At 35.5% G+C, this 15,503-nt stretch overlaps 2 protein-coding genes and 1 long non-coding RNA gene across 3 annotated transcripts; all 3 read left to right on the forward strand.

The window, feature by feature from the left end:
- The first annotated feature begins 385 nt into the window (after positions 1-385).
- Positions 386-10,495, forward strand: LOC132731597 (uncharacterized). Its single transcript, XM_060717805.1, has 7 exons — positions 386-882; positions 2,796-3,711; positions 4,511-4,601; positions 5,605-6,180; positions 6,436-6,591; positions 7,916-8,066; positions 10,392-10,495. The coding sequence occupies exons 1-7, from the start codon at positions 495-497 to the stop codon at positions 10,493-10,495; spliced, it is 2,382 nt and encodes a 793-aa protein (XP_060573788.1). The 5' UTR covers positions 386-494.
- A 7-nt stretch (positions 10,496-10,502) lies between these two features.
- LOC132731608 (zinc finger protein 501-like) lies at positions 10,503-13,229 on the forward strand. The gene is made up of 2 exons (XM_060717817.1): positions 10,503-11,257; positions 12,860-13,229. The coding sequence occupies exons 1-2, from the start codon at positions 10,663-10,665 to the stop codon at positions 13,003-13,005; spliced, it is 741 nt and encodes a 246-aa protein (XP_060573800.1). The 5' UTR covers positions 10,503-10,662; the 3' UTR covers positions 13,006-13,229.
- Positions 13,230-13,568: 339 nt separating this feature from the next.
- LOC132731609 (uncharacterized) lies at positions 13,569-14,636 on the forward strand. The gene is made up of 2 exons (XR_009625911.1): positions 13,569-13,892; positions 13,971-14,636. It is a non-coding gene; the product is annotated as an uncharacterized LOC132731609 (long non-coding RNA).
- Positions 14,637-15,503: the final 867 nt, after the last annotated feature.

Genomic DNA, 15,503 nt, shown 5'->3' on the forward strand with positions numbered 1-15,503 from the left:
TACTCCACCGCCTGTGCCTGTCTTGCGATCATTTCGCCAAAGTTTGAAGTTGTCTGGGAAAACTTGGTTGTCGGTGATAGAGGGGTCCAGCCATGTTTCTGTGGCAATGATGATATCTGGTTTAGTACGTGCTCTCTATGAGGTTTTCTATTCTGTCTTGTTTTTTCTTTATTATATACATATATAGCTAAAATTTCACTTAAGTGTGGAAACAACCTTAATTACAGCATACAGGATCTTAAAATTCCCATACAAAATGGGTGTAGCTCAGCAAAGATCATGACCTCCCTTGCGTGTTTAAGTTTTACCGTTCATTTCGTTTTAAGCAACATACCGCTATTTGACAAGTAAGTTATCGTTCTTACTTTCTAATCAATCACCTCTAATTTCTACTTCCGGTGTAAATAATAAAAAATTAAACATGCTAAATTGCATTTTCCTTTTAAAGTTCAATAGATTTTTTCATTAATGAATGGTGTTAATTAACATTGAAAATGATGGGTGTTTTTGCAGCCGCTGTAGCACGTTTAACCCCGGCATTTGTTGAAAGTTTTGATCCCGAAAAATTAGCATCAAAATTTGTGAGGGTAGAAAAAGAATTTGGAGTGAAATTCACAAAATCGAACAGTACTTTTAATATAGTTGGCCATTGGGAAGCAGTAAGGAAAGCACACAAAAGCTTATTAAAATTGAAATTTAATGAAAAGGTTACTGAAAACAGCTCTGAGAGTGTTGACATCAAGGCAGATATATCGGGTACTAAGATAACTCCATTATCAAAGTCAGGAAATGTTCCTGATGAATACAATAATGTTGAAGTTCCTCAGACATCAGAAACAGAGCAGATCACAGAAAAAGAACCACTTTTAGTCCGAGGAAAAGGTCAGTAAATTAATTGGCAGTTGATTGTTGTGTTAACATGTAAATGTAGGCCAATAAATATGACATTGCTTTATAATATTTATACTTCTTGGCAAAGCAAAATCATGTCGAAAATGCTTATTAACCCACAGCACTTTCTGTGGGAAAATCTTGCTATAAGATGAAAAACATAAGTCTGCGTATGCATATAAATACATTAAACATGCATACATGTATATTGCACAAACTACAACACACGGATTGACAGTTTCCGAACTAGCAGATGACAGGCTATTCTTATCAGTAGAATTGCAAGTAAAGATAACCAATTGCATATCTCGCTGTATAAAACTTATGTAAAATGGTCTGACTATTGGTAGGTTTAACTGTAAATTTAAATACCTTCAGTGTCAAATAATGTGTTGAAATATATACTGAGACGAAGTTAAGATCAAAAGCTTTTCATTGATGTAATAATTTTTTTAATCTGACATTAAATGGCCCCAAACTAGCGGTTTAAAAATGGCTAAATTTGCATTGTTTCAGCATTAGGGATATCGAATTTACTCGAAGATAAGGAAAACAACTCGTGTTTTTTCACTTGACATACCTCGGTTATTTACGTAGTTCATATAGAGACTGTCAATGGGTGTATTCTTTTTCACATCCTCCTGACAAGGGTGACACAAGGTTAAAGTTGGATACAGTTAATATCCAGATTTGTTTGGGTCAGAAGCTCACTTTAAAGGTTGAAATATTGACTTTGCCTAAAATTAATACAATATCTTGATTCAAGTGCAATAAGCACAGCTCAAGCGATTTTTGCACTTTCAGCTTTGTCTCTGCGGACACTTGTAACGGCTAGTTGAAAATACTGGGGGACATCCTAGGGTCAGTCACAGTGACAAATCACCGCAGACCGGTTAAAACATCCCCGCAAACCCCAGTGGAAAGTTACAGAGATATGCCGTGCTAAATATCTCATACAAATTACAATTATAAATGTTCACATACATGTATTACAATGCAGTCTTGTTAGAAAATAAATCAATAACACTTACCCATTGGTAAATAATAACAGCCGTAACAATCTGTATATGTATAAAAGTCGGTAGTTTTGAAGTTCCATTTGCGTAAAAAAATGTTACAAAAATATCACAATCAAAATGCACGATTATCATCCAACATTTTATTTTTACTTTTGAGCAATAATTGATTATGTGTTATCGTTTCTTTCGCAAAAAAGATGACAGGTTTTTTTCTGATATAAAAAAGGGTGGAAGTCAATTGAGTATTGGTACTTCTTTGATGAATTGGCAGGGACTACACATGTGTAGACATCAAAGATTGACAGATTCTTTTGTAGAGCTGACTAGTCATTTGTCAGAGGTCATCTTTTGTGTAAATTTTGTGTATATTATTTAACAATGGAAACATTATATTTTATTTAATTATGGATGCTACTTTGTGCAGGTTTATTTTGTGTACTTTAGCGCTTTGGAATTTCAACAATTGGCATTGAATTTTGGTAACTAACATTAAAGATTTTAACATTTTTAAAACAGGTGTGCAAATATCTGCCATTCAGAAATTATAGAAGACAAATGTTGCCTTATTTTTCACAGATGCAAGTAAATACATGTAATAAATTGATAGATGGTCATCCATTATAGAGCGAAATGACCCTGCAATATTTAACAGTGATCCACGATGAGGATATTCTGTGGTGAAGCATTACCAGATCGGATGATGAGCAGAACATCACAACTGTCCAGGGGTGTCACAGTGAAAATCCACCTTTAAAAAAATCACGGGGATTGGCAGACTTTGGAAAAATTGTTAAAGCTGTTCTGTATGTACATTACATGTATGAATAAGGCAGATGCATTTACATGTGTACAGGTTTGATTTCATATATATTTTATCTTTTATAGGAAATCCAAAACGAGGGAGACATGCTGCTAAAGAGAGTCCATATTCCGGTGTTCCTGAGCCAGTATTCTACTTGCAATACCAAGATAAAACGTTCGCTGATGCATGTAGCCTAGACATTGACTCTGTCTTAGAAGACTTTGAAAAGTCGCACAATAATACAAAGGTCACAAAAGAAGAGTTGAAGAAAATTTTAGAGAAGAACAAAGATCAGATGGGAAAGCCATTGGAAAAGGGAATTCCTAAGGGGGCTATATTACCAGTGGCAAAAGTAACTGAAGATAATTGTGAAACATTTGCAGTGGAGGATATGTTAAATCCAATACCACCATCAACTCGTATGCCCTCAGATGTTCCCCAAGGATATGGATATGGAATGCCAGGATGTTCTAAAGAAAATACTATCAGTTTCATGAGCAATGGCCAACCTTTACTTTGTTCATCTGGTGCTATGAATATGGAAATGGCAAATCAATTTAACACCTCCATGGTAACAACATACACTGTAAATTCAAAAATGACTACTCAAAGTCCAGGATTGGTTCCTTGTATCAATGAGGCTATTAATCAAAATTCTACAACAAGTGGACATTTAAATGTATCAGACTTTTACAATCATACAGATGTTAAAAATGGTAGAGTACATGTTAATGAAGCAGTCTTTTCAGAAAACCAGTACAATGTGAACAATACAAGGCCAGTACAGTTGTCAGACTCAGACAGTGATTCATTCAGCAGTATGTTTGGAGACTATGATCCCCAGGCCATGTTAAATCAAATTCCTGCTTCTGAGATGATGGGAAATATTACTGAAGTTCCTGACAAAAGGTTGCAGGAAGTGGATACTAAACTGGCTAGGAATGATAAAGAATTACAAGGGGAAGCTGTATCAAATACTGATAATGAAAGTAAACAAAGGTTAGTAATATGTTTGATCAGGAATACTGCAAAAGATTAAATGGAATATTTTTTAAATAAAAAAAATATTATGAAGTCTGTTTAGTGGAATGAAAGGGAGGTCCAAGGTAACAAATTATGATAATTGTAAGTGAACGTTTTGTTGGTGGCTCTACATGGTTACAGAAATGTACCTTAAATAATGTACAAAAGGTAACCTGAGGTCTTCCACAAGTAAAGCTGAGAAAATAAAAGCCCATCAAAGAACAGAAGTCTTGGACATTTTTCCCCCAACTCCTGTCCCAAGACATGATTGTGCCCTTTAGTCTAAGTGTGTATTCTTGGACATCCCTTCTCAGGTGCCTTCATTAGCCTGACTTACAGTTACCTACTGACTTACAGAAGCAAATTGCTTTTTCCCAGGTGCCCTCAGTGAGGTTTTTGTGCCTAACTTACAGTGGCTTAATGCTTCTTCCCAGGTGCCCTCGGTGAGGTTTTTGTGCCTAACTTACAGTGGCTTAATGCTTCTTCATAGGTGCCCTCATTTTCCTGATATTTTCATGATATACATAGGAAAATCTTTGTTCTTCCTACACAACAAAAAGGTTGGAAATTTGCAATAAGACCAATACTATTAAACCTTATAAAAATAAGACATCCAAACCTTAAAAAATATTTTGAAAATTTCTCTTTCAAAATTTCAGAACTCATTATGTGTTATTTGTTTGTATTTATTTTGTTGTTGTTGTTGTTGTTGTTTGCAATGTTTAGGGATGCTGAATGTTACTGATCTGTACATTTGTATTCTGTCTTATTTCAGAAATTTCCAGAATTCTGAAGAATTAGAAACAAGTTTCAACCCTCCAGAAGTAGCCAATGACGGTATTCCTTGTGAAAGTAATGGGATAAAAGTATGTTAACTGTTATGCTGTTTGTGAACATTTTGTCAAAATATATTTAGAGCTACGATACAATGATTATGTAACATTTGAACAGTAAGGAATTTTAAGCATGACTATTCCAACCAAGAATGGGAGAGCCAATGTACTCATGTCAGTATGGGCGTTGCAGTCACGCTCAGGTTATGTTTTCCATGCAGGCTGGTATCTCCAAAACAACAAAAGGGAATGGGTTAAAACATCACACACTTGTTCTGTGTGACTGTCTTACATGATGGGCACAGGTCCCATAAAGTATACCCATATCTTTTTACATAGTTATGCCCCTTTTTTACAGTACTGTCATGAATAACAAGGGTTCCAGTCTGTCGATTCTTATTGTGCTTCTGATCGCAAATCGACAGTTGATACTATCAAAAACATGATCGAATGAGTAAAATAATAGCACGTATGTGATGAATAAGCAAAATATATCAACGTCCGAATCCCAGGCTATGTCATGCACTAAGAACAGTAGAGTACACTGACTTATAGACAGCTCTTGTTTGTTATTATGTTCAGCAATAAAAAATGTTACATTGACTAATTGCTACAAGTTATTAATATTTCTTTTTGTCCAATAGGATTGCAGTGTTTTAAATGAATCAGAACATGTAATTACTTTCAAATTGCTAAATCAGCTTTAATTAATTAACCAGTCTAATAAATTGACTGATAATGAAAATTTAAATAGGTTAGGGTTCATTAGTTAAGCATTTAAAAAAAAATAGATTTGTCAGATGGCTGCAAAAATAAAATATCAAACATATTTATCACTTTCAAAATGAAAAGAAGGCTTGTATGGAATCTATATTTAAATTAATTTGTAAATATGATTTTAAATCTTTTTTTTTTCAAGTTTTACTAGGGTGTTACTAAAGATGTTATAACCAAACAAATTTAAACACCAAAGTCTGATGTAAGACTGATTAATGTCTTAATTTATATTATTAAAATATGTGTTATTATTTCATAGATGGAAATGCATGATTTCAAAGACGGCACAGCGTCATTTGAAGATTTTACAGATCTGCCTGTTGGATCAAAGACATTTACTGCCAAAGACTTCTCCCGTATTGTGTTACATGATAGTGAAAATAACTCTGCTATAAACAACACTAATACGGATATCATTTCCATGGCAACAAAGGCTGAACATGACAATGTAGGTATTCCCAATGCTGGTCCACCAAGCCACCACATAAATAGCAATAACACTGTTGTATCAAACAACCAAATGATCCAGAATAATCCAAGTGATTTTCTGAAATCAATGCCAACTGGAGAAGAGTTTATGAAAAGTTTAGAGGTTGCCACGGCAACTGAAAACCAATCTGTGCTGTATTCTAATGAACATTCTGCTGGACAAGCTTCTTTTCAAAACAGTGCAGATGCCTTGGACAAGAAAATTGCACACTCAGATAGATCAACAGTTGCCATGACAACACAAGTTGTAACCATAGCAACCAACTTTAAAGGTCAACAAGTCTATGGAAATGCTGCAAGTGATCATTCTGCTGTGTTCAGCAATAACGACAATATGAATCCTCAGGTTAGTGCCATTTGGTTTGAAAATTTTTGTGCCCCCCACTTATGGGGATGCATTTAGATTTGCCCTTGTCCGTCTGTGTGTCCAAATGACCAATCTCGAGTGTGCTATTTAGGGCCTTTATGACCATCTTGATGCTGAATTATATCCTTAAGTAAGCTAAGTAAATTTCTTGATAATATTTTATAAGCAAGATTAATCGCTGCAAGTTTGACTGTAATGGTAATCATAAACTGAATTAACTCTATTTGTGAACAGGCTGAGTCTACTTTTGAAAGATTTGTACCAGTGCATGAGGTAAATATGATCAATAATGATGTTCCAGACACAAGAAATGGTGGTAATATTCATGATGCTGAAAATATATCTCAAGATGAGGGCAAAAAGGAACAGGATCAGGACTCAGTAGGAAAGGTATATAACTTATTTGAGCCGCGTCACGACAAAACCAACATAGTGCGTTTGCGACCAGCATTGATCCAGACCAGCCTGCGCATCCGCGCACTCTGATCAGGATCCATGCTGTTCGCTTACATACTCTATAAAAAGTAGAGAAACTAATAGCGAACAGCATGGATCCTGATCAGACTGCGCAGATGCGCAGGCTAGTCTGGATCCCTGCTGGTCGCAAACCCATTATGTTGGTTTTGTCATGACTCGGCTCATTTATAGTTCAGAAAGTCTACCTTTTAGCTAATTGATGGGATAATTTACATGTATAATTTATTTTTACTGATTTTGTAATACATTTAACATGATGTCCATCTTGTGTAGTCCAACTGTATCCACAATTTGTTTAAACAACATCTCTTTAAAAACATAGTAGATTTTTACGAAACTTCACTAGAATGGTCATTAATTGGCCCTCTACTAAGGGTGTATAATTTTTTCCAATGTAATGCATAATTTTTATCAGACTTGGCTGGCACAGTATAACATATGTGTAACATATGTTGTATGCAAAACCGATTGGTATTATTTTGTTCACATAGACTTATGATGAAAGACACATTTTTATCTTCTTCTTGTAAAAACTACATGCCCTAGAGCTTAGATATGTGGCAGCTGCATGTAGCATTGATAATTGATTTCTGTATTGAAAACAGTTATATAAACCATTTCCAAAGGATAAAAATCCTCTATCAATTTTTTATTTTTATAGGAAACAGACCTTAAAAACTATCTTTTCATAAACAACAGCTCCCAGAGCTTAGATATGTAGCTTTCTTTTGTTGTCATCTACAGAGCTGAAATATATCCCAGGTTAAAATTGACACTGCCTGAGGGTCACTTATTTTTACATGGTCTTGTATAAAAGAAAAACTTTGAAATCTTTTTGTGTGAAACTGCAAGATCAAAAACTTGAATATTTCGCTTTTTTATAAACATATGTGCAAAATTGGTCCCAATCATGGGGGTTATTTATTTAACAAAGGTTTATATACATATATACATGTATGAAAAACATTTAGACTTTCTTGTGAGAAACTGCATGGCCTAGAGCTAAGATGCTTAGCTTGTAGCACTGCTTTAGTGAACCTCTATTTAAGTTTAATAGATAATGGCCCTAGAAAATATGTTTTCAACCCAATTTTATATCTAAATGATATTTTAGTTTGGATCTTCATTTGGGTATTGTACATAATCATGTAAAGAGTCTTTGATGATGTCTCTTTCTATACAGAACTAAATTATTTGCATGGTTAATAGTACTTTACTAAATATCTTAACTATTCAGAAAACATCACAGTTAAAGGTGAAAAAGTCAAGACCATCTGTCAAGAGAGTCAGGAAAAAAACATCAGAGAAATTAGAAAAACACAACAGAGGAAAGAAGCCAATCACTTCAGATGTAAAGGGTTTAGAGGAGAGAACTGCAAGAAAAGATGGTACATTGTTTTCATTTTGGGCCTACATTCTTTTCTGTGGAACAGTATACCACTTTCATGGAACAGATAGTATATGAGCTGTGTCACGACAAAACCAACATAGTGTGTTTGCGACCAGCATGGATCCAGACCAGCCTGCGCTTTCGCGCAGTCTGATCAGGATCCATACTGTTCGCTTACCAACTCTATTACAAGTAGAGAAACTGATAGCGAACAGCATGGATCCTGATCAGACTGCGCGGAGGCGCAGGCTTGTCTTGATCCATGCTGGTCGCAAACCCACTATGTTGGTTTTGTCATGACGCGGCTCGTATATTGTTTGTATTTAAGGCACACACACTTCTTTTTTCTTTGGGAACAGCATATCACTTTCATTGAATTGCCAGATATTGTCACATTGAAGATTCTATGATAATTGCCATATAATCACATTTTATGTTGATGTAAAATGAATTCTAAATTTCACCATTTCCATACATAAATTTTGAATTCTGATTAAGATGGTGCTAGGTGGCCTGGACAGTAGTTTGTAATTACCTCTACCGTCTGTAAAAAGGTTCACCTGTAACATTTTCAGTTTTTTGCTATGTTGGGTGTTCTTAAAGGTTTGCATTTTATTATTATATATAAAATCTGTTTATAGTTTGGAACTTTAGTTATGCATTGCTTGAATGCAAACCATGATAAAGGTTTGCCCTTGTTACCCGTATAGAACCACAATTCAGTTTTTACTTTCAACTGCTTAATTTCAGAGTTTTTAGCTCACCTGTCACAAAGTGACAGGGTGAGCTTTTGTGATCGCTTTTCGTCCGGCGTCCGTCCGTCCGGCGTCCGTCCGTCGTCCGTCCGTAAACTTTTGCTTTAAATGACATCTCCTCATAAACCACTGAGCCAATTTCATCCAAACTTCACAGGAATGTTCCTTTGGTGATCACCTTTAAAAATTGTTCAAAGAATTTAATTCCATGCAGAACTCTGGTTGCCATGGTAACCGAAAGAAAAACCTTTAAATATCTTCTTTTAAAAAACCCTAAGAGCTAGAGCTTAGATATTTGGCATGGAATATCTTCTAGTGAGTGTCTACCAAGTTTGTTCAAATAAAATCCCTGGGGTCAAAATTGGCCCCGCCCCAGGAGGTCATTGATTTTCCCTATATGCATATAGTAAAAACTTACAAAATCTTCTTTGAAAGAACCCAAAGAGCTAGAGCTAAGATATTCAGCATAAAACATCTTCTAATGGGTGTCTACCAAGTTTGTTCAAATAAAAGCCCTGGGGTCAAAATTGGCCCCGCCCAGGGGGTTATGATTTTCCTTATATGTGTATAGCAAAAACTTAAATAATCTTCTTTGAAAAAACCCAAATAGCTAGAGTTTAGATATTAAGCATGAAACATCTTCTAGTGAGTGTCTACAAAGTTTGTTCAAATAATAGCCCTGGGGTCAAAATTGGCCCCGCCCCGGGGGTCTTGATTTTCCCTATATGCATATAGTAAAAACTTAAAAAATCTTCTTTGAAAAAACCCAAATAGCTAGAGTTAGATATTAAGCATGAAACATCTTCTAATAAGTGTCTACAAAGTTTGTTCAAATAAAAGCCCCGGGGTCAAAACTGGCCCCGCCCCAGGGGTGTCATTGTTTTTAACTATATGTGTGTAGTAAAAACTTAAAAATCTTCTTTTAAAAAACCCAATGAACTAGAGCTTAGATGTTTAGCATGAAATATCTTCTTATGGATGTCTACCAAGTTTGTTCAAATAAAAGCCCTTGGGTGAAAATTGGCTCTGCCGGGGGGGGGGGGGGGGGTGAAATCATTGTTTTTCATTACATGTGTGTAGTAAAAACTTAACATTGTGAAACATCTTCTAATGAGTGTCTTCCAAGTTTGTTCAAATAAAAGCCCTGGGGTTTAAACTGGCCCCGCTCCGGGGGCCTATATACAGGTGAGCGACCTCAGGGCCATCATGGCCCTCTTGTTAATTAACACATTTTCATTTTGAAATTACTTGAATTACATGTTGTATAGAAATGTTGATATCAGAAATGCAATTTCATAACAAAAATGGGTAACAGTTCTTATTAGCAATGCTGCCTGTGTAGAAATGAAATTGTTTAATCGTCTAAAAGTAGCAATAGGTAATAGCATGGCTCTTCCGGTTAACACTTTAGTAGGAATCTGTGTTCACTTAATTTGCAATTTGCTCTAGTATTAAACTTTTTTTTTCCAAAGGAGCTGAAAGATGGCATAATTAAATTTCTTGAATTACACACTTGATAAGCATTATTCCTTTAATTTTTATACAAAATTACCTTTAATGTGTTTCAGGGAGTACATCTGACGGAAAAGAAGAACCAATGCGAACAGACGCTGAGAAACTAGATTTAAACAGTATCAAACTTGACAGTTCTTATAATAAAAAGATCTCGTAAAATAAGCTTGACAAGATATCAGAAGTTAAGTTAACATCAGAAGTGAAAGGGAAACAGATTTATAAGTGTACTGAATGTGATTATCAGGGATACAGAAAGAAAAGGCTCTCGGAACATATGGGAAGAGTCCATGGTCTCCTGCCTAACGGATCATTGCCAGAAAACCAATGTTCTCTTGTGACGAATGTGAGAAAACTTTCGTTTTTGAGAAAGATCTGTCCAGGCATAAAAAGATAGTGCACCATGGACAAGTGTTTGTTTGCCTTGTGTGTAATAAGAATTATAAATCAAAATACGTGTACGATAGGCATACAGCAACCCACGCGGAGGGATATGTTCAGCCAAAGTTTAAATGCCAAATCTGTGAGCAGGAGTTTACAACGAAATTTTCTCTGAGTTCTCATATAAAGTCAAAGCACCTCGGCGTGAAGAAGACTTACAGTTGTCCTACATGTGGTAAAACTTTCAGTCAGATCCGTTCATACAGGCAGCATGCCAATGTTCATGCTGGAATCCGTCCATACACATGTGAGGTTTGTGGAAAATCCTTCACGTATGACAAATCTTTAAAAGAGCACCGTTACATGCACGATACTGTGCGAAGATTTCAGTGTACTGTGTGTCAGAAGGCTTTTCGCCAACAAACCTGTTTACTGATTCACATGAAAACACACAAAGATAAGAAAGATCACATATGTAGTGTGTGTGGCCGTGAATTTACACAGAAACAGTCCCTTTTACGCCATGAACGTATCCATACAGGTAAGCATTTAACCTATCCTGATTGTTGTGGAAATAAGTTAAAACAAGTCGAGTCAAATATTTTATTGGCGTATAACAAATTTTATGCATGTTCAACGCCAAGTGTCAGTGGCTGATATAACATATTATATCTCATAAGAAAAGTGTTGTCAGAACGAAAGTCGTATTTCTGAGAATAATGAACGTTTTTAGCTCGACTTTTCTATGAAAAGGGGAGCTATCCTACTCGCCCCGGCGTCGGCGTCGGCGTTAGCGTTGGCGTCACACCTTGGTTAAGTTTTTCGTACCACCCCACTTTATTTCAGAAGTATTACAAGTATGGCTTTGAAACTTACCATACTTGTTCACCATCATAACCTCCATCTACAGACAGGAGTACATAACTCTGTCAAGGTTTTTGACAGAATTATGGCCCTTTTTTGACTTAGAAAGTGTATTGAGCTTGGTTAAGTTTTTTGTACCACCTCACTTTATTTCAAAACCATTGGAGGTATTGCTTTGAAACTGACCATACTTGTTTACCATCACGACCTTCATCAACAGACAAGAGGACATAACTCTGTCAAGGTTTTTGACAGAATTATGCCCCTTTTTGACTTAGAAAATACATTGAATATGGGTAAAATCCACTTATTGCCTTAACCCTTTGAGATATTGCTTTGAAACTTTTAATGCTATTTCACATCATTACCCCCATCTGTACGCAAGAGAAGGTAACTCTGTCAGGGATTTGTTTTAAAAATTAAGGCCTTTTATCGACTTAGAATCTTGGTTAACTTTTTTGTACCAGTCAACTTTTTGACTGAACTGGTTGAGATATTAAATTGAAAGTTGGAATACTTGTTTACCATCATGGTCCCAAAACATGGGCAGGAGAAGGTAATTCTGTTAAGGATTTTATTTGAATTATGGCCCTTTTTGACTTAGAAACTCAGTTAAAATTTTCATTCTTGTCCACTTGTTGACTTAACCATTTGAGATATTACTTTGGAAGTTGGAGTTCTTATGTGCCATCATGAGACCTATCTGTAAGCAAGAGAAGATAACTCTGTGAAAATGTTTCTTGATTTGTACTTAGAAATTCCTAGTTAAAGTCTTGTGTGCCCTTAACTGTCAAAGTTTTGTTTTATAGGCAAGCACTAAAAAAGTCGAGCGCGCTGTCCTTCTGACAGCTCTTGTTAAGTATTCGCCCGCCTAAAATATATAGGTTGTAAAATATTATGTAGGCGAAGGGGCAGAACTCTTCTGCAGCATTATTATAAAATTTCCTTTTAACGTTTATGTTCCCATTAATGATACAGTGTACATTAATAAAGTTAATGCTCAATTATGTTTGAATCATTGTACTATTTCGTTTCCTCACTTATGGCATATACTTGCTCTTTTATATTAACTCGGCGAGAGGTCAAGTTAGTGGCCGATGTTCATGTGTACATGTATATTTATTTCTATCATGGTTCCTTTGTTCTTTTAATTTTCATTTGAAAATAGTTTGTAAAAATTCATGAGTTACATTTGTATTTAAGAAACTGTATACAAGTTGTAAGATAGTGTTAGCCATTAAGTTTATGCGTATTAACATTTTATTCTTTCCTGGTATAGGTGACAAGCCGTATTCTTGCAAGCTTTGCTTCAAGTCATTTGGTGATTATGCAGTCATACGTAAGCATATCATGATGGCGCATAAAGACCGACAAAGACGGATGGAAACAATTTGCATTGACAACAGAGAAGAGCAAACGCTCTAATCATTATATAGACGGTGGTCCAGGATATGTCCCCCCGTGAATCGTATGCAAAAATAAATGAGAAACCTCAAGAAAAAGTGACTACACCAATCCTTCACTTTGGACAAGATGCTATTAATCAAAGACTTCAACCTGGTACCGAAGTCGTGATGCCAGGAAATGAAATGATATCCCGCACCAGAGATGTACCAGATGCCCTCATATACGGCCAATTTAGATTTCCCCATTCTTTTTCGAAAAGGCAGCCCCTCCAATAAAGCAAGAGTCTGTTTTTAGATATTAAAATATCAGTTTTAATGGGTTCCCCCAAAAATAAATTTTCCGAAAAATATCGTCCTTTTACCCCGCAAATCATTCCCCTGGGTGCCCCCATCACAGTTCCAAAAATTCCCTTCTTTTTTATTTTTGTTGCCCCGTTTTCCAGCGCCCTTCCCTTTGCCCGTTGAAAGAAATATTGAATTCTTTCCCCCCCGGGGTCGTTTCAAATGCGGGGCTTTACTACTTGTGGTTTTTTTATAGTTTTCAGCATATCAAAAATTCCCAAAAAAATTTAAACCCCCCGTACTCCACAATAATTAACCTTTTAGCCCTAAATCAGCTGAATTCTTGAAATGAAATAGTCAAGCTTCCATTTTATCCATTTTCGAGATATCAAGATGAAAATGTTAGGTCATCCTTCTAACATTATAGAGCCTGGTCAGGCGCGTGGACGTGCAGGATGGTCTGGCTCTACTGGTGGCAGAAAGTTATCTTTTTAAGTTCCAACACTTGTATGGTTAATTATATAACCATTAGTCTGACTTTTATCAGTGGAAATATTTTTTCTAATAGGAATTGCCTTTGTTAGGTTGAATGCCATACGCATCACATATTTTCCAACATGATTCGTTATTCGAATGCCGTTATGTTTAAGCTTATTCGAATGCCGTTATGTTTAAGCTTATTCGAATGCCGTTATGTTTAAGCTTATTCGAATGCCGTTATGTTTAAGTTTATCCTGACAAGATATTCATATAAAATGTTTACAGTTTTTGGCTGACAAGAAATATTGGTTAGTTTAAGTTTAAAACTCGATTAGTTCTCCTAGGTAATTGTATGTCATCTTGAAATACATTTTCATAGAGATTCTAAACCAAAGCAAAAAGAAGCACTTGTTTGTATTCATCCATGATTCAGCGAATGTTTTTTTGTTGTTTTTTTCAAACAGATGATTTACATGAGTCTTGTATTATTGTGTTATTGGTCAGGATCTTTAATCTTTTAATTAATATTTGTCAAGCTCAACTATTTTGTTGCTTGTTTTAATGTCCTTTATAAAGGATAGTATGCCTATTATTACGACTGACACGGTGCAATATCTATATTTCCTGTCTATCATTTGTTTCTGATAATAACTAAGTGTGGAGTAAAATTTTGAATTTCATGAAACGAATCAAAAAGTTTACTCAGCTTTTCTGATTTTATATAACTGTTGGCGTATATTGTTGCATGTATTATATTATCACTTGCGCTCAATCAAGTCTAGCTAGCTAGAAGTATAACAAATATGAGAAACAACCTAGTCATATTGATAGATTTTGTTTTTGGAATCTCATGTTTGAGACAGTAGAAGAATAAAAACTAATTTGCAATGCTTTTGTTGTTTTTATTGTGCCCCCACTTTAGTGGCGGGCATTTAGATTTTCCCTTGTCCGTCCGTCCGTAACCAAGCAACCAAATAGGGTTCCGAGCAACCAAATAGGGTTAGGGGGCCATCTAACAGTAAACAGAACAAAAGAGAACAATAAAGTTCATTCCGTAACAATAGAATAAGGGGCCATGGCCCTCTATTAAACAAAAGAAAATAACAAAAGAAATGGCCCTTTAGTCCATTTAAGTGGCACTTCCGTCCGTCCGTTCTCTTTTGTGTCGCACGTAACTCAAAAAGTATTTGACCTAGAGTCATGAAACTTTACAGGAATGTTGATCAGCATGTGTAGTTGTGCACCTGGGTATTTTCGTCTGGATATGTTTAGTATTTTTAGAGTTATTGCCCTTGACTTAGTAAAATTTTGCAATTTTTCAACTTGTGTCGCATGTAACTCAAAAGTATTAGACCTAGAGTCATGAAACTTTACAGGAATGTTGATCAGCATGTGTAGTTGTGTACCTGGGTATTTTTGTCTGGATATTTTTAGAGTTATTGCCCTTGACTTAGTAAAATTTTGCAATTTTCAACTTGAGTCGCATTTAACTCAAAAAGTATTTGCCCTAGAGTCATAAAAACTTTATAGGAATGGTGATCAGCATGTGTACCTGGGTATTTTCGTCTGTATATCTTTAGTATTTTTAGAGTTATTGCCCTTGACTTAGTAAAATTTTGCAATTTTCAACTAGAGTCGCTTGTAACTCAAAAAGTATAAGACTTAGAGTCATGAAACTTTACAGGAATGTTGGTCAGCATATGTAGTTGTGCACCTGGGTATTTTCGTCTGGATTTATTTAGTATTTTTAAGAGT

This window comes from Ruditapes philippinarum, unplaced genomic scaffold (genome assembly GCF_026571515.1).
Source record: "Ruditapes philippinarum isolate M1 unplaced genomic scaffold, ASM2657151v2 ctg518_1_1_1_1, whole genome shotgun sequence".
NCBI lineage: Eukaryota > Metazoa > Mollusca > Bivalvia > Venerida > Veneridae > Ruditapes > Ruditapes philippinarum.